A 19,681-nucleotide genomic window follows, 5' to 3' on the forward strand; every position below is an offset into this window, starting at 1 on the left:
TGGTATTAAACCACAAAGGTAAAAATATACTGAACATTATTCTTTTCTTTTCATATTTATTTTAATTATCTAGACAGGATAAATGAAACTTCTTTGACAGTGGTCAATCAAGATCCAGCATTCCAAATGATTAATCTTATTGGACAAAAGTTAGGATTTCTTTTTTTTTTTTTACATGTGGAAAACCAAAAACCTACTCGGAAATGTTAAACAAATAAATCCCAACTGAACTTTAAAATATTTTGCTGAACACAGTCTCTCCTGGAAAATGAAACAGCATTACAACACGTGATGTCACCTGGGACATCAATGCAAAATAAAAGACATTTCTAACAGGAATGTGTTGTATGGAAGTCTAGCTGCTGATTGGCTGCACAGAAAAAGGATAGAGAAAGAGCTCCAAAAATTAAATAATTAACTTTCTCTAAATTTACAGGGCTACGTGGTGGCACAGTTAGTAGAACTGCTGCCTTCCAGTAAGAAGGTCTTGGGTTTGAATCCCAGCCTGGGATCTTTCTACATGGAGTTTACAGGAGGCTTCTCTCCAGGTACTTCAGCTTCCTGCCGCAGTACAGAAACATGACAGTTAAATTGTACATTTGAACTTTTCCTTCATTCAGCACATTATTGACATCTATAAGTGAAATATTGTGAGAAAACTAACTGTAGATAGACTTATAAGGTCTAAAAGGGGGTGGGGGAATGGATAGATATGTGGTGTTGCATTTGAACATCAGAGTAATTCGATCATAACCAATTAGAAATGATTGTTACCTGAAGACTTTTTTTTGTCACTTTCCACTGTAGAGAGCTGCAGGCAGAATCGGATTTAATGTCTAGTCAGGGTGCTTGACTATTAGGTCTCCAACTTGAGCTGAAGACATTTCAATCAATAGTATTTAGTTAGATATTGATGCCCAGACACCGTTTTTGTCTGCAAGAGTTGCATTTAACCTTTCCCTCCCCTGAGTTTGCCTTCATGCTTGCAACTTTAATTATAAGAACGACATTTGTTTCTGTTTAGATTTCAATTTTATAAAGCTTTGGCTAACAGAATCTTCTCTTCTACTTGCTCTTTTATCCTTTATGTTTCATACCAACAATATCATTTTAGAGCTGTTTTTTTCTCCACTCTTTATCGTTCTCTACCTTCATGCGGTGCCACAGACAGCACCGTCCACAAGGTGGAGGCCCCAAGAGAGCTTCGGTAATTTGGTCTCCTCTACCTACCAACTGCTGTGTTGAATAGAGGGTAGTGTTACACGTGCAAGCACACACACGCACACACACACCCACACACAAACTAAAACAGAAGTTCACATGATGAAATTAACAAACCCACTCGGCTACGCTCGCAGATATCAAGTCAGATCTCTTTCTTCTCTGCAAATTGAAGCAAATAAAGAGTGAGGTGAAGGACAAATGATAAACCCTCATGATGCCCATGCATTGGAACTTTTACATCAGACTCACTCATGTTTTTTAAATACAAATCAAAGGGTATGACTTGCAGCGAGGCGCCCAAAATGTTGCACTACATGACGGACATGGTGATCCAATCAAAGTACTTCATCCCTGCATTTCAAAAGGATTTTTAAATGAAAATAATTTTCCCTCTCTCGTGTCACTCCACCGAGTGCAAATGTGTTTAATCAAAGTTGTGTTTGTGTGTGTGTGTGTGTGTGTGCGTGTGCGCGCGTGTGTGTGTGTGTGTGTGTGTGCGTGTCTTGAGCCCGTAAAGCTGTTGTTACTGGCTGCTGGAGTTGAGTTTAGCTCCAGTTTGGCTGCAGGCTGCAAACCTCAGACTTATACACACACACAAAGTGGTCTGTTAAAGTGTATGGAGGGAATGCTGTGGTCACACCTGGGAATGCTCTTTCAGCGAACCTGCCCGACCGTTTCTCCCTCCCCATCATTTCCACTGATTTTTGACGAGCAAAGAAAGAAAACACATCGATTTTTTTTTACCCATTTTTGTTTCAGCTTTCAAGTGGAACCGCGTTACAGAAAGAATATAGCAGATTTATTATTTACAATTAAACTTTCTTCCGACATGTCAGTAGGTATTCGGCCTAGATTTAAATGTTGTTCAGAAAAAAATATGTATTTATTTTAGTTTAGTACTTAGCCATGGTTAAAAATGAGCAGAAATATATTTAACTTTTCATTGGTGACATAACTTCATCATCTGTTACTCTTGTACAGGAACACATGAGTGTATTAAATCATTTCAAAAACACTTGGATCTCATTAGTAAAGTAAATCTTTAGAAGATTTATTTTCACACCCAATTTTGTTATATTGTGGTGTAGTTTCCTGTTTTGCTCTCTTTAGCTCTGTAAGTATTAGAAAATATGACCATTGTTTACATCAAGCAACTCTGAGTGAACTTCTGCTGATTGGGAAATATCAATTATCTACCAGCTGACTATCCTGACAAGGTAGGTGCAAATTTGCTAATGGACAATATAATATTTAATGTGGAAGAGGACCGTCACTGCACATGTGTGAAATTGCACACATTTGCATTTTGCACATATTGGTTGCAAAATGTCTAACACCCTTTTGCAACCAATGTTTGACATGATTCATAATGAATATGTTGCAGACTAACAGAACTTCATTTGAAATGTTATAAACTTCCTAAGCCCTCACTCTGGATTTCCAAGCTCAAATGAAACCCTTTTTACAAGCAAACTGCTTTCCATTGCAGGCTGAAACAACAGAAAGTCTCAAAAAACGGCCCTGCATCCTTGTGCAGGGAAACAGCAGCCAGTAACAAAATGTTTTGAGCGTGCTGTGGCTTGTATTAGTTTTATGTTTGGGACAGCATGACCCGGTGTTGAGCCGAAACCCCTTTCACCAGTTCCCTATACAAATTGAAGACTAATATATACCATTGCACTTTACTATGATGTCATTGGAAAATTTAGTTAATTCAAAGTGCTACTTTCATGGCAATAAATAAGCAATTGCAACTGTGTTAACGGTGGAGAAACAAGTTACCATCACAGGAAAACTGCCTATTCGCAGTTTTCGATGGCTATGCTAACTAGCGTTCGCGGTAGACTTCAGTGTGGGGAGCACGTAGCACATCAGAGACCAAGAGGAAGGGTATCAGGATGTGTACACAAGTATGATTGACAAAACTAAGGCCCTTCTAGTGGATCTGATTGGTTGTTTCTGACCAAGCTGTGTATTTCTGTAAATGGCAGAAAAAAAAGAGGCAAAAGAGCTCTTTTTTTTTCACAGATTATCTGTTTCATATTATGCTGTCACAACATGGTGAGTTTAAATATATATATATATATATATATATATATATATATATATATATAGTTTTTCATAAGAGTGCATTGAACATGCAGAGAACTTTCACAATAAATTCAGAAACGTTTGGATAATTTCAAGTTGGTATTTTTGTCCACTAACTGTTATTAAACTTAAACGTAGAAAAGTTTAATCACACTGCAGCTCATCCATTAAGAAGATTGTGTCATTTCTCTCTTCACACTGAAAAAAGAGAATGGAACACAAACTAAAAAAAATTATTTGTTACATGTAATCGAAGTTTGCCAATTTTATTTTTTTTTATTTTATTTTTTTTACACAACAACCTAATAAACTTAATATATTTATGGATAAACTTAGTTTGATTGCCTGTAACAAATTAACTCTTTTTTTTTTAAGTTTTACCGCTTTATTTTCCTTTTTCAGTGTTAACAATTAATCCATTCAAAGTATCCCACACAGACTGTCAAATAGTAAGCTGGTGTCGTAATGCATGTGGTCTTACAGTGCGAATGTTAATTCTGATTTGATTGGAACTGACGTGATTTTAAGCCAGAGTTAATGGATTTAGACCCACTCTAATCCTAGTTTAATGAAGGGCACTTTAGTAGACTGCTTGCCTCTTTCATCATCCTGTACTTCAATCCATCCGCAGTATAAGTGGTCAACTCATCAACCAGTTTTTTCCTAAATAAAACTGTTTGTGTCTGTAGGATTTGTCAAAACATATTTCGTAATGTCTTAAAAAGAAACCCCGTTACGTAATAATGTTGCTTCAAGGAACTGTTGGCATTGTCTGTTTGCATATACTTAGTGTCTTGCAGAATCTTTCAGACTTTCTTTTTCAGTTGTGTTAACAGTGCAAGTATGTGTATCCGTGCGTGTGTTTGCTTGAGTACGTGGGCCGCTCACTGACTCCCCATCCCTATGTAACTGGAGCCCACCCTTCCCTGTCAAAAATAAAAATCATTTGTCCATTGCATGAGTGTGTCCATTAAAAATGCATGGTGAAGGGAGCTTGGGGCCACTGGGGAAGAAAGCTGATACTTGGCTCTCTCCGGAAGGGCATCAGAGTGTACCACGGTGGACAAATGGCATCCAGAGAGAAAGTACGGAAAGGGGGAAGGATGTTGATGGTGGAGGCAAAGGGTGAGCAGTTGAGTGTTGTTATTTCTGAAACTGGCTCAATCCTGACATGCTCATGAGGGCCTAAACTATCTCATTTTGGTGTCTGTCAAAGTCACATGTGAAAATTGCTAAATATATCGAATGGAAATCTGTACTCAGTGGTTGCCGAGTACAAATTCGCTGTTTTTCAGTTCAGAAAGTTCCAATTGTCTTTAGCTGTCTCTCATCAGTTTATGTTTTATGCTTGTATAAGATCTTCAAAGTACTGCAAAACTTTAACGAGAGACTTCACTATATAAATTATTTCAAGAAGTCAAAGCGAGGCCTTTTTGGGAGCCAATCTGGCTAAACCGGCAGTGACTGACAGAGTTCTAACTGGCTCTAAGATTTGTGTCATTAAGTGAGGATTAGGCAGCATATTTACAAGGAATTAGGAATTATATGTTTCTCACAATTTTAAGAAAGCAACAAAGGCTATCTTACTTTAAGATAAGCATTTCAGTACTAATGTTGGTACGGTCAGAAAGAGGCCATGCAGTTCAAAACTACTGCAGTTTACTTATGGCATTCCTTACAATTGGTAAATCCCCAAAGAAAAAAACTCCAAAGTTATTTTTCTTTTTATTATTTACTGACTAGTTTATGTAATAAATCTTTAAGGTAAGCATAGGAGGTAAGGAGCGGGGTTAGGTCCTGATAGCTAATGATTTGGTGAATGCATGAATCAGAAAACACCTGAGAATGGCAGTACCGGTACTAAAAAGGTACTTGCAACTTGATACTTTTCAAAATGACCTGCAAGTTGGAGCAGTTGTTTGCACTGCCGCCTTGCAGCAGGAAGGTACTGGGTTTGAATCTCAGCCTTTGTCTTTCTGCAAGGAGTTTACATGTACTCTGTGGTTCACTTAAGACACTCTCACTTCTTTCCTCAGGCAAAAAACATGCATATTATGCAAACTGCTCTCCCTAATCAGATCTTACGTATAAGTGCCTGTGTGCACGGCTGAGTTCTCCTGTGTTTCTCTGTGATGGACTGGTGTACTGCCGAGGGTGTACCGTATCTCCAGATCAATGACCACTTGAGATAGGCAGCTGCCATCCTGAAGCCCTGCACGGACAAGTAGATATGGACAATAGAAGGATGAACACTTATCAACTTTGCAAGCACACAAACAAAGACGCATCAGCTGCAGATTGCTTACTTTTTAGACGCGACTGAGCGGTTCACAGCCGAGATGAGGCTCAGTGCCTCCAAATCCGAGGCCATGGTCTTGAGCCGGAAAAGGGTAGAGTGCCTTCTCCGGGTCAGGGGGGTCGTCCTGCCTCAAGTGGAGGAGTTTAAGTATTTGGGGATCTTGTTCACGAATGAGGGAAGAAGGGAGCGGGAGATCGACAGGCGGATTGGGGCAGCGTGTGCCGTGAAGCGGGCGCTGTACCGGTCCGTGGTGGTGAAGAGAGAGCTGAGTCAAAAAGAGAAGCTCTCGATTTACCGGTCGATCGACGTTCCCACCCCCGTCTATGGTCATGAGCTTTGGGTCATGACCGAAAGAACGAGATCACGGGTACAAGCGGCCAAAATGGGTTTCCTCCGCAGGGTGGCTGGGCTCTCCCTTAGAGATAGGGTGAGAAGCTCAGTCATCCGGGAGGGACTCAGAGTAGAGCCGCTGCTCCTCCACGTCGAGAGGAGCCAGTTGAGGTGGCTCGGGCATCTGGTAAGGATGCCTCCTGGACGCCTCCCTGATGAGGTGTTTTGGGCACGTCCCACAGGGAGGAGGCGTCGGGGAAGACCCAGGACACGCTGGAGGTTACTATGTCTCTTGGCTGGCCTGGGAATGCCTGGGGGTTCCCCCGGAGGAGCTGGAAGAAGTGTCTGGGGGGAGAGAAGTCTGGTCCTCCCTTCTGAAGCTGCTGCCCCCGCGACCCGACCCCGGATAAGTGGAAGAAAATGGATGGATGGATGGATGGATGGATGGATGGATGGATGGATGGATGGATGGATGGATGGATGGATGGATGGATGGATGGATGGATGGATGGATGGATGGATGGATGGATGGATGGATGGATGGATGGATGGATGGATGTGTTCTAGACATTCACTTTTGGAAACTGCATTTGCCTTACCTCTGTGAAAATCCTGACAAAGAGTCTGTTAAAAATGTCTTATATGTTCCCTTCACTTTTGTATGAGACACAAATACAATTAAATATTTGAATGGATAAAATGCCTGTCTCACACATAACCCTGCTCCTAGGAGCCGTGGATATTTCACTGTTCATGACTTGGTAGCTCGTCTGACCTGTTGGTTTAAGTAATAGCAGGAATTGTGCCACTACATTCACCAGATAAATCTGTCAAAATACAGCTGCGTGTGAATTTGAGTGTTTTTGAACATATGAGACTGGGTGTATGTTGATGAATGATTTTTCCTGTGTCAAACCTGTTCACTGCTTTGCTTGATACTAAAAAAAATATGTTTAATTTATGGATTTTGCAGATTTATATCCATGGAAGCTGTTTTTTTTTTTTTTTACAATTTCATTTTCACATTACTGCTTCTCATCCATCTAGCAAAGTTTGATTTCAGCCTGAACCTCCTTAATCCCTCTTCTTGGGAAACCTGTTTTGCTCTTTTTTTTCATCTCTTCCATATGCTTCCTATAACACTCTAGTCCAGTCTGGTTTGAAGAAACACCTCCTGCAAAATCAGACATTTATGCACGTACAACCAAAATAGTCCTCTCTTTCAACCAAGTAACCCCGCTAAAGAAACACATTTGGTTGTGTTCAGTAGGGTGGTCGTATCTGGAGCTAATTAAAAGGGGACCCTCTAAATTTCCTTCACACCCAGCATGAGGAAGACCTCAGATTAGGGGAATATTTTCCTTATTGCCAACTTTACTTTTTGCAGAATTCCAGCGGATAATAATGAAATCCATGTGTGCCGAGATGTGTTCCCGTGTTGTTGTTGAAGCCATTGGGGCAATAGCAGGTTGATAAATTATTTCTTTTTCTTCCTCTATTTGGGTTTGGACTACAACCCTTGGAATGTTGTTTAATTTTATTAGAAGGACGTGACTTTGCTTTTTGATTTAGTTTTTTATGTCTCAATGCGACATCCCGGTGGAAAAAAAGCTGAAGAAGTGAGAGATTTTGTCTAATGTCAAGAAGCAACTTCAATTGGTAAAACGTCCATTCGTAATGGCTTGTGTTCTCACATCCACTTTGCTAGGTTTTTTTTTAAGCAGGTTCTGCTGACACATTAATGTTCTGCCACTTGGTCTATGTGCTCCAAGTACATGCACTTGCACAAACAAGCAGGGAAGATCAGCTGGAGTTTTCTTTTTTTTTTTTAATTCAACAACAGTGGTAGCTTGTGTTCTGCCCCCCTAAGCAGTGACCCATCATCCTCCCTCTGGATTTCAGAGAACTTTAGGCATGAATACCTACTTGTTAAACCCAGGTTGGTGCTTAGTTGTGGCAGTTGTCTAGAGGTATTAATTTAAGTGATAATAATGAGAAAAAGCAACTTTTATTTTGTGCTATCCTGGGATAACTAACTTATGATTGGAGCTAAGGAGGACCGTATAGGAGTCAGGCTTTGATTTGCTTCTTCCTAATAGTGATAGACCTGAATCCCCTAAAACTAACACATGGGTAATTCTTATACATACACACACACACACACACACACACACACACACACACACACACACACACACACACACACACACACACACACACACACACACACACACACACACACACACACACAGAGCCACTCCTGCTGCAGAATCGCCCACATGCTGCAAGCACAGGTAATTGTGCCCACCTGGGAAAACATAATTTAGTCAGGCGCCCCTTCCTTCCACTAACACGCTCCTATACCCTGGGTATGTGTGTGTGCATGAGTGCATATGTGTCTAAGCATGACCTCCTTTAGCTTTTTCTTGCTCTTTGATCCGAGAATGTATTTGGTTATCATAATTCCCTGAGCCCTAATCCATCCAATTACACTACAGGATTTCATAGTGCAGCAAGTTCAAGATTTCTCTATGCATTCAGTTGTTATTGTCAGATATTCAGCTGGTTAATTAATTATTTCAGATTTAATAGTAAGGTGAATGGGTATAGAGAGACAGGCAGTTTAGAGGGTGAAAAATAATTGATGTTGCTTTAGCACCTAAAGAACACTTTGATTTGTTCTGTTTGGCAAAGCTGAAGACCAGGAGAGACAGTTTTCAACTTCTAAAGAATCTTGTTTCCTCTTTGTCTTTGCACAATGTCATTTTTTAAAATATCCATTTTAAATCTTCTGATTTGATCTGAATTGTAAACCATAAATACCTACTCATGTATGCAATACATAGAAACATATGGCTTAAGTTATTTTGGGGGAAGTTTAGATTTCTCTTGTGTTGTCTAATAAAAAGGGGTTTTGTAATAGTTAAGAAATGACAACAAGGCCATAAGCCCGACTACAGGCACCTGCTCTGCTCCTTTTAATAATAATGATGTGATAGCTGCCGTAATACAGACACACACACACACACACACGCACACACACGCACACACACACACACACACACACACACACACACACACACACACACACACACACACACACACGCGCGCACGCACACCCCCACGCACACACACACACGCACACACGACACAAGTGCGAGCATGCCAGTAAACATGGGTTGGTGATCTGGGCAGGCCTTAGCTATCTTTGGCATCTCCTCTGCTCTGCTTGTTGCTGTGCCAGTCTGCCAGTTCAGCGATGCCATCTGATACGATTTGACACCAGCAGCAGCTGTCATCCAGCTTTTGCCATGCTAATATATCTGGCAATTATTTGAGTGCAAGTTCAGCAGCTTTACATAATCTGAATCAGCATGGGTGCCAAGTACTTACCTAACAGAAGCAAATGTCACGGCAGAGAAGATTTCTACACTGAAACCTGCTCTCTTCTGAAATTCATTAGAAAGAAATCAGAAGGAATTCGTTTAGGCCTTGACTGTTAACAGTTGGGTGAAGATGTCGCAGTTCGACCTAAACACGGTTATAATCCCATGTTGTTTTTCTTTTGATGGAATCTTATTGAAATCACTTTCAAATGGGACACACCGCAGAATAACACAATTTTCTTGGAAAGACAAAGCAACAAAAAATTGACATAATCTGCAACATTCTAAGAGAATCTCTGATCAACATGCTGTGTATTCACAATTTTTGTATTTTTGATCTCTTGGCATAATCTTCAGGTTCAAGTCCAAAGCTGTACTTTTAAACTAAATGTAAATCATTCATGTTGAAATTTGTTCTCATTTCCTTCACAATAAAATAATTCACAATTTATAATATGTTGAGCTGACTGAGGGTTTATGTTGCTATTGTTTTTTTTAAATAATAACTTGAAGTTATTATACTTTATTATTTTGTTTTGTTTTTATTTTTCGGTACAGCATTTTAATGTGGTTGTTTTAACGTGCTTTATAAATAAAGTTAGACTGGAGTGAAATCTATCTATTTGTTAATGCTAAATAGAGAAGTAAAAAAAGCATTTTTGTTTCAAGAGATGAAAATAACTCTGTTGTTATTTGTTCAATTGTTGTAAAATATCATCTTTGTACCAAACTTTAAACCCTCATATCTCTGACATTTTTGGCACCTACCGCACTGCCTAAAATACATTTCATCATAGGGCCTCCTCTGCTGCCATCTACTGGTTAACATTGACAATCAAACAATTGCCCTTAAATTCAGATCTTTAGGGCTAAAATGAAGGCAGCAGATAATCGGTGGGAAAATGTCGTTTGTAAATTATTAGACCAAGTATTTATGCAGGTTGTTTATTTTGTTATATTTGATTAACGCAGGTTTCATTAAACTGCAAGAACAAAATTGATTGAGATTTTAGCAGAACTGAGTTCACCTTCCTCTGTCATGTCTGTATGCATATTTATATGTATACACAAACGGAAGGGAGTGTTGTTAATAGCTTACCGACTTTTTGAAATAAAAAAGACCTGATAATTGCAGTTCTTTACAAAATTACATATCTATAGTTATTATACTATACACTTATTGTTCAAATAGCCAAATACAGTTTTTGAACCCTATCTTGACACGAGCCTTCCTCCCATACTGAGAGTAAATCAGCTAAGCAATATAAATAGTTTTTTTAAATGTATTTTACAGGAACAGTTGTGTTAGCCTAGCAATATATATTGCGTCCAGAAGAGGGCAGCATTTGGATGCAGCATGCCTTCCTGTCCATAGAAAGAAACGGCATGAGTTGTAACAGTAAAGAAAAATAATCTCCAACTCCCTGCAGACGGCAGCAGTTGCAGTTGTGATTATTCAGATTTAGATTTGAACAAGAGAAAAAAAAACATAAGTTAATGAATTTATGACGTCCTGAATGGTGCATGAATGCCTTGCATAATTATTTCAATCCCTCCGCCTTTTTCCACATGTGACACCAACAAACTTCAACATATTTTGTTCTGATTCAATGAGATCAATCAATGCAAAACGTTGCATAACTGGGAAGTTAATGGGAAAGTTGTACAGTCTTCTTATTTGTCTTGTTGTTGTTTTTACAAGTTTACCAATTTTATTCATTTTATCTCAATCCGATGCACCAAAATAAAATCTGTTTTGAACATTTACCTTTAGCAGCAATGCAATTTGTAAATGAGTCTGTAAATCTGTCTGTAATTTAATCTCGGTATGAGCAGAACATTGGTGAACAAACACCTTCATAAAGAGCAAGGAACAGATAGATCAGAGATAAAGTTGTGGAGAAGTAGAAAGCAGGTTTAGGTTATAAGAAAAAAAATATGTCTCCACAGCAACTATTCAATTCATTAAGGTACTTATTGAAAAACTTTTTGGCCTACATGAAAAATGCTGTTTACGAAATAAAATTAACAGTGGTAATCATCCAGACCAGATGGAGATAAATACAGAGTAATCCAAACCATCCTGGTGATATTAGAACCTTGACATTAAACCACAAGAGAGAGTCAATAAACATACAGCCAGGGCAGTAATGGATTGGCTTAGATCAAAGAATAGAGAGTTTATAGCATGACTGTAAATACTAAGCTCACAAATCAAATATGAATGAGCAACAGCTACTTTGCAAAGACTGTGCACAATTATTATTCTCAAGATATGCAAAATCGGTATGGACTGGCAGCTGTAACTGCAAAGAGCAGGGTTCCTTAAAGTTGTGGCAGTATGTCATACAAGCCACACATTTCAGATTTTATTTATAGGAATGTCATATTTCTTTGTTTCCATATATATGCACTTTTTCTTAGCCCAAGAAAAAGAAACGTGTAAAAGTTGAATATGAAGAATTTGATAAGGCATCATTTGTGAACAGAATGATTGGTAGAATGTAAAACACGTAGCTGAAGCACGCTAACAACAGAGCTACCGTGGAAACATTGTCTGCAATGGCAACTTGTTAAAAGTTTTTTTGAAAGAACAAGAACCAAAAAGATGTGAAACATGACAGGATCAGAAGGAAGAAAATTGGATTTTTGTCCTTCCTCCCCTCGGTGAGAGTACTTTGTTCACATCCCAGTTTGGGCAGCGGTCCAACAAAACAATTAGCAAGTATGGGAATCCCAGTCGTGCTCTTAAACAAACCCCTCCTCTCGTTCCCCTATTCTCTCTGGTTTTCCGCAGATGGCCCCAGCAGAGAGATGGCCAAGTTTATTTTCTCCACGGTGGTCCCTGTGTGGCGGCGGCGAGGCCCCTGCCATGCTGCTCCTGATGTATTAGGTGAGGGTCCCTTAAGAGATGTCAGCAGGACTCTTTTTATTGCCAGAGCACTCAATCTTATTTTTCCTGTTGGAGAGGACTTTGGTAGTGTCCTGTCTGAGAGGACGAGGTGAGGTAACAAGTGATTACAGTCTGAGGGACATCCATCCTGCTGCAGATGGATGTGGAGTGAGCTACTAATGAGACATTAAGAAAACATATATAACATACCACGTTAGCACATAAACAAAACAAATATCTTCATAAAACAAACATTTTAAACACACTTTTCATGTAAATGTAAATTAAAGTGAACAATTAGAACAAAATCAGCCAATTAATACTTCTCCAGTTTGTACTAAGTAAAGGCTTATTCAATGTTTTTAATAATAATAATTTAAAAAAACGAATCAGGTGTTTTGTAATTAATGGTATTGTCCAACATTGCTTCTTCACCATGAACACATGTAAACAATAACAAGAAATATACTGTATATATAAAATAAGGACAAATCTGAATGTTTGATGTGTTGGAACCAGAACACGTATATTAGTTTATTTTACGACACTGTCAGCCAGAGTCCGTGCTGTATAGCAGTGACGTCACTATGCATGACAAAATCCAGGCTGTAGATACGCAGAAAAATGTGTCAAAAACACAAAAAATAAATTGGAAAATTGATTTCAAAAATGCACGGTAAAACAGATGCTTTTTTTTCTTTCTTTCTTTTGCAGAATGCACGGAAAGAAGATCATTCTGATCCATTTCTGTTCTCTAGTCAATTTCAAGTAGCTTTAATTTAAGCAGATAACAGCTCAAGGTATTTTCTGTTGGAAGAGACACCAGAAAATTAGGATAAAAGTGAAGGGATTCCTTTGAAACAAACAAACAAAAAAAGAAACCCGTGATGTAAGCAAACACTTTTTCTTTGGGATCCTTCTGTGAGAAAAAAAAAAAAAAGGAGAGAGGGAGAGCGAGAGGCGGTGTGTGCATAAATAACTGTCGGCATGATGTAAACACTGCGGTCATAACCCGGGCAAATTAAAACAACTGGCCTGGGCGGGTTAAACTGGGGATAAGTTCTCCTCTGCTTTGAAGATCCACACATTTTTATTGGCTGAATCCATGAGGGAATAACCAATCGAGCCTTTCGCCTAAATAAAGATAATCCCTTGGCCAATTAAATCCAATTAGCGACTACTGAACGTATTAAAGATATAAAATAGCCCGAGTTGAACAGATTCACCAGAATGAGCTGCAGGTCCATTTCGGGACTTGGACTCATCTCTGAAAGCATGAGCGGTTTGTTTATGCAACGGTATCCACGTCCACCGTTATCTTTCAGAAACAACAGAGAGGGCCTTATCAGGAGCCACGCTTTGTCGGTGCTCAGGTTCTGCTATTCTGAAGGAGAACACTGATAGGAAAGGTGAGCAGGTCAGAGAACTGGCCCACACAGCGACATATATATATAAAAAAGGAAATAATAATAACATCCAACACAGAGAGTTAGAGGTGGGGAAAATATTTTATATACATGCAATCTGTACAGAAATTTAAGACAGTAGAAAAAAAAACACCTGCAGATTATAACAAAGTACAAAAAAAAGTGTAAAAAGATTATCTTTGAACCAGCAAAGATAGCAGGTGAAGGAATCTACTTAAATAAATTGATCTTCGTTTCAAATACGGGAACGTCGAGAGAAAGAGACAGAGAGAGATGCGCTCCCTTTATTATTCCCACTCACAGCCTGCGGAGATGAGACTGTATTTTAGTCAAACTTGGAAGTTTGTCTGTCTTTTGAGAGAGAGAGAGAGAGAGAGAGAGAGAGAGAGAGAGAGAGAGAGAGAGAGAGAGAGAGAGAGAGAGAGAGAAGGAGAGAGAGAGAGAGAGAGAAAGAGAGAGAGAGAGAAAGAGAGAGAGAGAGAGAGAGAGAGAGAGAAATCAAAAAGCTTCTCCCACTTCATCGCATCAGGACGCGGTTGTTCCGCACAACCGAGTCCCGTTGAGCATCTCCTTCAGATCAGTCTCCGGTTTCCCTGCGACCATGAAGGGCCACGTCTGCGGAGGGGAAACAGAGTAAATTTGTACAGCAGTTATTACAGAAATCAAAGTCAAACAGAAATCCTCGTAAGAGTGTGAATCGTGGCTTTTTATTTTAGCCTTTTTGACTAAAACACAGAAGCAAACTCGTGTCATTATGGTTTGATTTTATTCTCAAACTAGCTTTATTTCTTGATATCTTTTGTGGACTTTCTGTAGTTTAAGTCGTTGTTTCGCATTTTAAATATATGAAAGCGACATCAATTGACTCTTAAAAATAACTCTACTACCTATACAGCAAACCGTTGCATCAATATCAGAGTCTTTCTATTCTCTAAATATATTTGATCTGCAGATGTAATATACAGTCTGACTAAGAACTGGTCATAAAAAAAAAAAGACTTTCTTCCTCCGTTATGCACCTGCCCTGCAACGCCATCACCTACTGCATCCATAAGGCTTCAGATGGGCCTTTGGAGGCCCTGCAAAAAAAATTTAAAGCCACCACAAATAGGTAAGAGTGGGACAATTTCATCCTTTATAATATCATATACATTTCAAAAATATTTATCGAAAATGACGCCTTGTATTTAAGCTTGTGCCATTTTAACCTTCATCCTATTTTTTAAATCCATCGCTGACTTCTGCTTCCATCTCTCTATCTGACAGCAGCACAATACGACACTTTTTTCGAAAACGGAGGCGCCAATTATAGCAATAAAAAAATACATTACTTTCTGAAACCTGCGGCCATGTTTCCCTCAACTCTCTCCTGCAGTGGATAACACAATCTGCGCTGCGAATAAACCCCTCGGGGTTTGAGTCTCACCAGGTTAACTGGGTGCGTATATCCGTTTTCGTACTTGTCGTTAGCCAGAATCTGCCGGAGATGCGCGATGTAGCTGGACGCCAGGCGCAGCGTGTCCAGCTTGGAGAGCTTGGTGTCCGGCGGTACCCACGGTAAGGACGTCTTCAGTCGCGAGAACGCCTTGGACAGCACGCGCATCCTGGCTCTCTCGCGCGCGTTGGCTGCGTTCCTCTGCACCTGCTTGCCCTCCTGCTGCGCCACACCCTTGGTCGCTCTTTTGCGTGACGAGCTCTTGCGCTTCTTGCCAGACGTCTCTCTCCTCCTGCCCTCGGTGACGAAGCTGCCCTCGCAGTTGGAGCTCTCCTCCGTGCTCTCGTTGGAGTCCTTCCCCGACGAGCCGAACTTGAGAATGCCGTCCAAGAGCTCGTCGTCGACGTCGCTGAGAGACCCGGTGGACATGGTGATGCTGGGACTGGACGGGAAGCGGGCTCAAATCATGGGAACGACAGAGTTGATTCTTGACAGAACCGAACGGGGTGCACAAACACACTCCTGGGAGTTCATGGACAAACTAAGTGAGCGTGAAAGAAACAGGGGGGGGGAAAAAAAGAACACTTTTTATCTCCATGAGCGGAGAGGGCGTTACCTCTGGGAGGAGACTGATCTGAGTCGGTTCCCTAAAGTTTCCAGGACCCCGATGGACCTTGGATGAGTCACTGGGAACAAGATAAACCGCCAGATATTGAATTGATTCAGCAAAAATGAACTTTCAACCGCCTCATTTGAAATTGATTTGACTGAGATGAAGAAAAATATATATCAAGCAGACACAAACGTAGCATGTTGTTCAAATTGTAGCTTGAGACCACTTGCATACTAACGCTGCTTTAAATTTCCATATAATATTGTCCCTAATCTGTTTGCTAGCAAATCTCTGAGGCAGCAGCATTAATAATACTCAGACTAAGTTTAATTGTGTTTAAAAGGATGGTGACTTCTGAAGTTAGTTGTATCCAAAGGTTTTTATTTTAGGGTATCAGAGTAAAGGAGGTGGGGCACATATACACCCTCCACTTTTCAGGGTTGAATTTATCTAAACATTTTTTTATGTATCATTTCCTATTTCCCAGTGATGCACTTTGTGTTTAGGTCCATCACACACGATTTCAATTATACATGAATGCTACAAAATAATAATAATTTAAAAAAAAAGACAAAATGAATAGTTTTGAGATGTTCTGCATGACATTATATTTCTATCTCCTGAATACAATATTGCTATTGTAGGTAAGAATCTGTATTTGTGTTGTTCTGCTCTGTTTCTGCAGAGCTTTCTGCACTTCCTGGCTGTTAAGTGCAAGGACAGGGGGTGTCACTTCTCAAATGGCAAACTGGCGCCTTGGTCCCCTCTGATGTAATGGATACCTAGCACCCACAATCCTCTGTTTGGCCTTCCACATCATTCCACACTGATGCTCTTTGCACCAGCCCACTCAGGGCCACGTCCAAACAACTGGAGCCTCTCTGGAGCTGCACGAGAGGAAATCCTGAAGGCCTGTGATAATCCTTTACTTCTTTTGCACTTCCTTTTTATTTTCCTTTTTTTTCTTTTTGTTTGCATTATTTCTCAACGCAGCCTGAGATGTTGATGGTATTTCTAACACGAGTGCGTGTTTGCCCAAGTACGTGCGAACGCATTGTCTTTGCATGCACAGCTTAAGCATGCAGGGTTAAAAAGTGTGTCTCCAGAGAGTTGACCTCTAGTTCTTTTGTTTTCGGTGTCTCAGCCCATCCAAACAGGGATCAGCGAGAAACAAACAATAAAGCTACCTTTTTGTTGATTCCTTTCCTTTAAGCTTTAAATACATTATCATAAATGGACATTAGCAATACTTAATTGGCTGGCTGGGAAATTTACATTTGTAATGATAACAAAAATAGATTAAGATGCTGCCAAACTAAGCAGAAAGCAGGGGATAGATAAGTGAAGGGATAAAGAGGGAAAAGAGGCCAAAGACGGGGATTAATCTTCTGGGTGGGCTGAAAATCAAAGCACTAAGAGGAAAAGTAATAATAGAGTCTGTTAGATTGATGATCACCTCCGAGATACATGGATCTACACATGAGAGAAACAAGAAGACAGATGGAGTGGGAGCCAAACTAAAATAGCCTATAAAAGAAAAGTCAAGGGACTCTTTTTCTATTCCCTGTATAGCAATAAGAAATGATGTAATATAACTATCGTCAGCGCTGAAATACAGCTTAATTTCTGTATGATACAGAACACCAGCCAAAGAACTAAGTACTTGCTGTTTTGTGAGTGGGTGATTTTTTTTTTCTTTTCTTTTTCGCAACAACCCTTTATGAGATTGATAAAGCGTTTCGGAAACCCTCTCTCAGAGCTGCGGTCACACAGAGAGTGACATGAGGCAACAGGTGAAGAGGGGGGAGAGAGAAAAGACAGGGGACCCTGGCAGTCATGGAGGGACATGCTGCTAATTAGCCGGTTTGGGGGCAAAGGTTAGGCTGGTTGTGTGATGTCACCATTAAAGGAAGGGTTCCAGATGTTGGTCACATGCAGGGCCGCAAAGGAGGGCATCCGATCCTCCCAGTCATTATCCGGTCATGTTTTCGCATAAATGTGTTGGTTGTTCAAAAACAGACGCCCCCGCCTCCTCTCTCATTTTTTATTTCTCTACTCTACTTGGGCTACTGCTGTGTTCATCTTTTCCAAACTTTGGAAAGCTGGATGAATTATTTTTGTAACATCCTATAGCAAATAGGTGTAATTACCAGGCTCTGTTGTGTCTCACTCAGCAGCGGTTTCTAATTTTGGTGAAATTGTTCTTCGCCCAATAATTCCGTTGTAAATAAAGGGATGTTGCCTTGTTTTTTTCAGAGGCAGGAAGAAACTACAGACAGTATGGCAAAACAAAAGGAGTAAAAGGTGCAATCCTGAATGGATTTTGTGCCCTTTATTCTTCATTGTTTTGCCTATTAGTTTTGTTCCAGATCACATGCAAGCAAAACTGTAACTTCATCTGCTTGGTGCTGTGTATCTTGGTAACCTATGAGCAGTTATCTCTAAAGAGAAATGTTTAAAAAGGTTAAAGCCATTCATTTCGGAGGAAGCTGGAGATTAGGTGTCAGTGTCATGTAAGATGCTTTTTTAGCCCTTTTAGCCGTTTGCTGTAAACGGAATCAAATGGGTGTGCAACCGCTGATTAATGCAAGAACAAGGGGTCCATGGTGCGAATCAAAATACCATTTATTTACAAGAGAAACATTCCCATGTATTTTTGTTGCACACAAAGTGAAAAGAAAAACAACAAAAAATAAATGAAAGGCAGAAACTGATTACTTGGTAGCTGTACAAACCAGACCAGGGCTGGAAGTCTGGAGTCAGGCTTAGGGTGAGAAAAAACATCATCCATCTATGTCTGAGCGGTGCAGTTGCCCTGTCCCTTATCACAGCTGTACTCCCCCTGCCAACACACACTCTTACACACATATTCGCAAATTGCTTTTCACCTCAGTTCAAATATTTCAAAAAAGATAAAAAAAATAAAAAAATTAAAGCAAAAATAACCAACAGAGAGGTTGCGGAGAGTGCAAACACACAGCAGGGAGTGAAGAAAGCCGGGCCAAAGGGATGGGGCGGACAATCTGAGCAATAAGAGAGAATTATGTACAAGATGATGGGAGTAGGAATATCACGCTGTATTTCAACAAAGCCACAATCCTTTGATATTCAGTGACAGGAACATCCGGGACAAGACAAAAAGGGATTCTGCGAAACGAGATGAATTTTCTGTCATTGTGTGGGTTGCTGACCCGGAAGTCTTGGCCCTGCAGTGTAAGTGAGCTATTGGCCTCTGGAATGTGAGCGCACATGCACACTTATCTGTGCAAGTGTATGCATTTGTGGTGAAAGTGCTGGTTTCACAATGTGTGTGTGTAACGGATGAGTTTCTGCGAAAGGGACATTCAGCGTGCCAGTTCATTAAAATTACAACTCTGAGTGCCGTTCACCATTTTTACATAGTTTTGTTTGTGTTTCTTGCTTTCACAATAGTCGCACATCACAGAGAAATAACAACTGGCCAAAGGTGATTCATCATAAACATGTTATGTGGAGCCTTAAGAAATGTTCACTGGTCATTTTAGACAGTCAACAACTATTTTGGAGAATTGACTTGATCCATTTTTCGTCAGATTCAGATTCATGAGGAATTTCAAACCTTGAAATAATCTGACTAGTCTCTTTGAGCTTTATTTTGAAAAGCCAACATTCTCTCTTGCAGCATGGAACATTTTTGTTTTACAATACTCTATGAAATGTCAAGGCTTTTTTTTTGAAGAGCATTTTTACATTGTATTTTGAAATTCCAAATTTCTTACCCTGAACAGACTTGTTAGATATTTAGTTTTTTCCTGACTGCTGACAGCAGTAAAAATAAAACACCCACACGCGCGCACACACACACACACACACACACGCACACACACACACACACACACACGGACCCCCCCACACACACACACACACACACACACACACACACACACACACACACACACACACAGTGATTTGAAAATCGCTAAACACACTTATGACTTTGGTGT

The 19,681-nt window shown here is 40.1% G+C and overlaps 1 protein-coding gene across 1 annotated transcript; it reads right to left on the reverse strand.

Moving 5' to 3' along the window:
- Nucleotides 1–14,063: 14,063 nt before the first annotated feature.
- Nucleotides 14,064–16,478, reverse strand: tcf21 (transcription factor 21). The gene is made up of 2 exons (XM_008397956.2): nt 15,077–16,478; nt 14,064–14,265 (listed from the first exon to the last, which is right to left on the reverse strand). The coding sequence occupies exons 1-2, from the start codon at nt 15,512–15,514 to the stop codon at nt 14,176–14,178; spliced, it is 528 nt and encodes a 175-aa protein (XP_008396178.1). The 5' UTR covers nt 15,515–16,478; the 3' UTR covers nt 14,064–14,175.
- Between the last annotated feature and the right edge of the window lie 3,203 nt (nt 16,479–19,681).

The sequence above is a fragment of the Poecilia reticulata genome, chromosome 21 (assembly GCF_904066995.2).
Source record: "Poecilia reticulata chromosome 21, P_reticulata-male-v2, whole genome shotgun sequence".
NCBI classification, from domain to species: domain Eukaryota; kingdom Metazoa; phylum Chordata; class Actinopteri; order Cyprinodontiformes; family Poeciliidae; genus Poecilia; species Poecilia reticulata.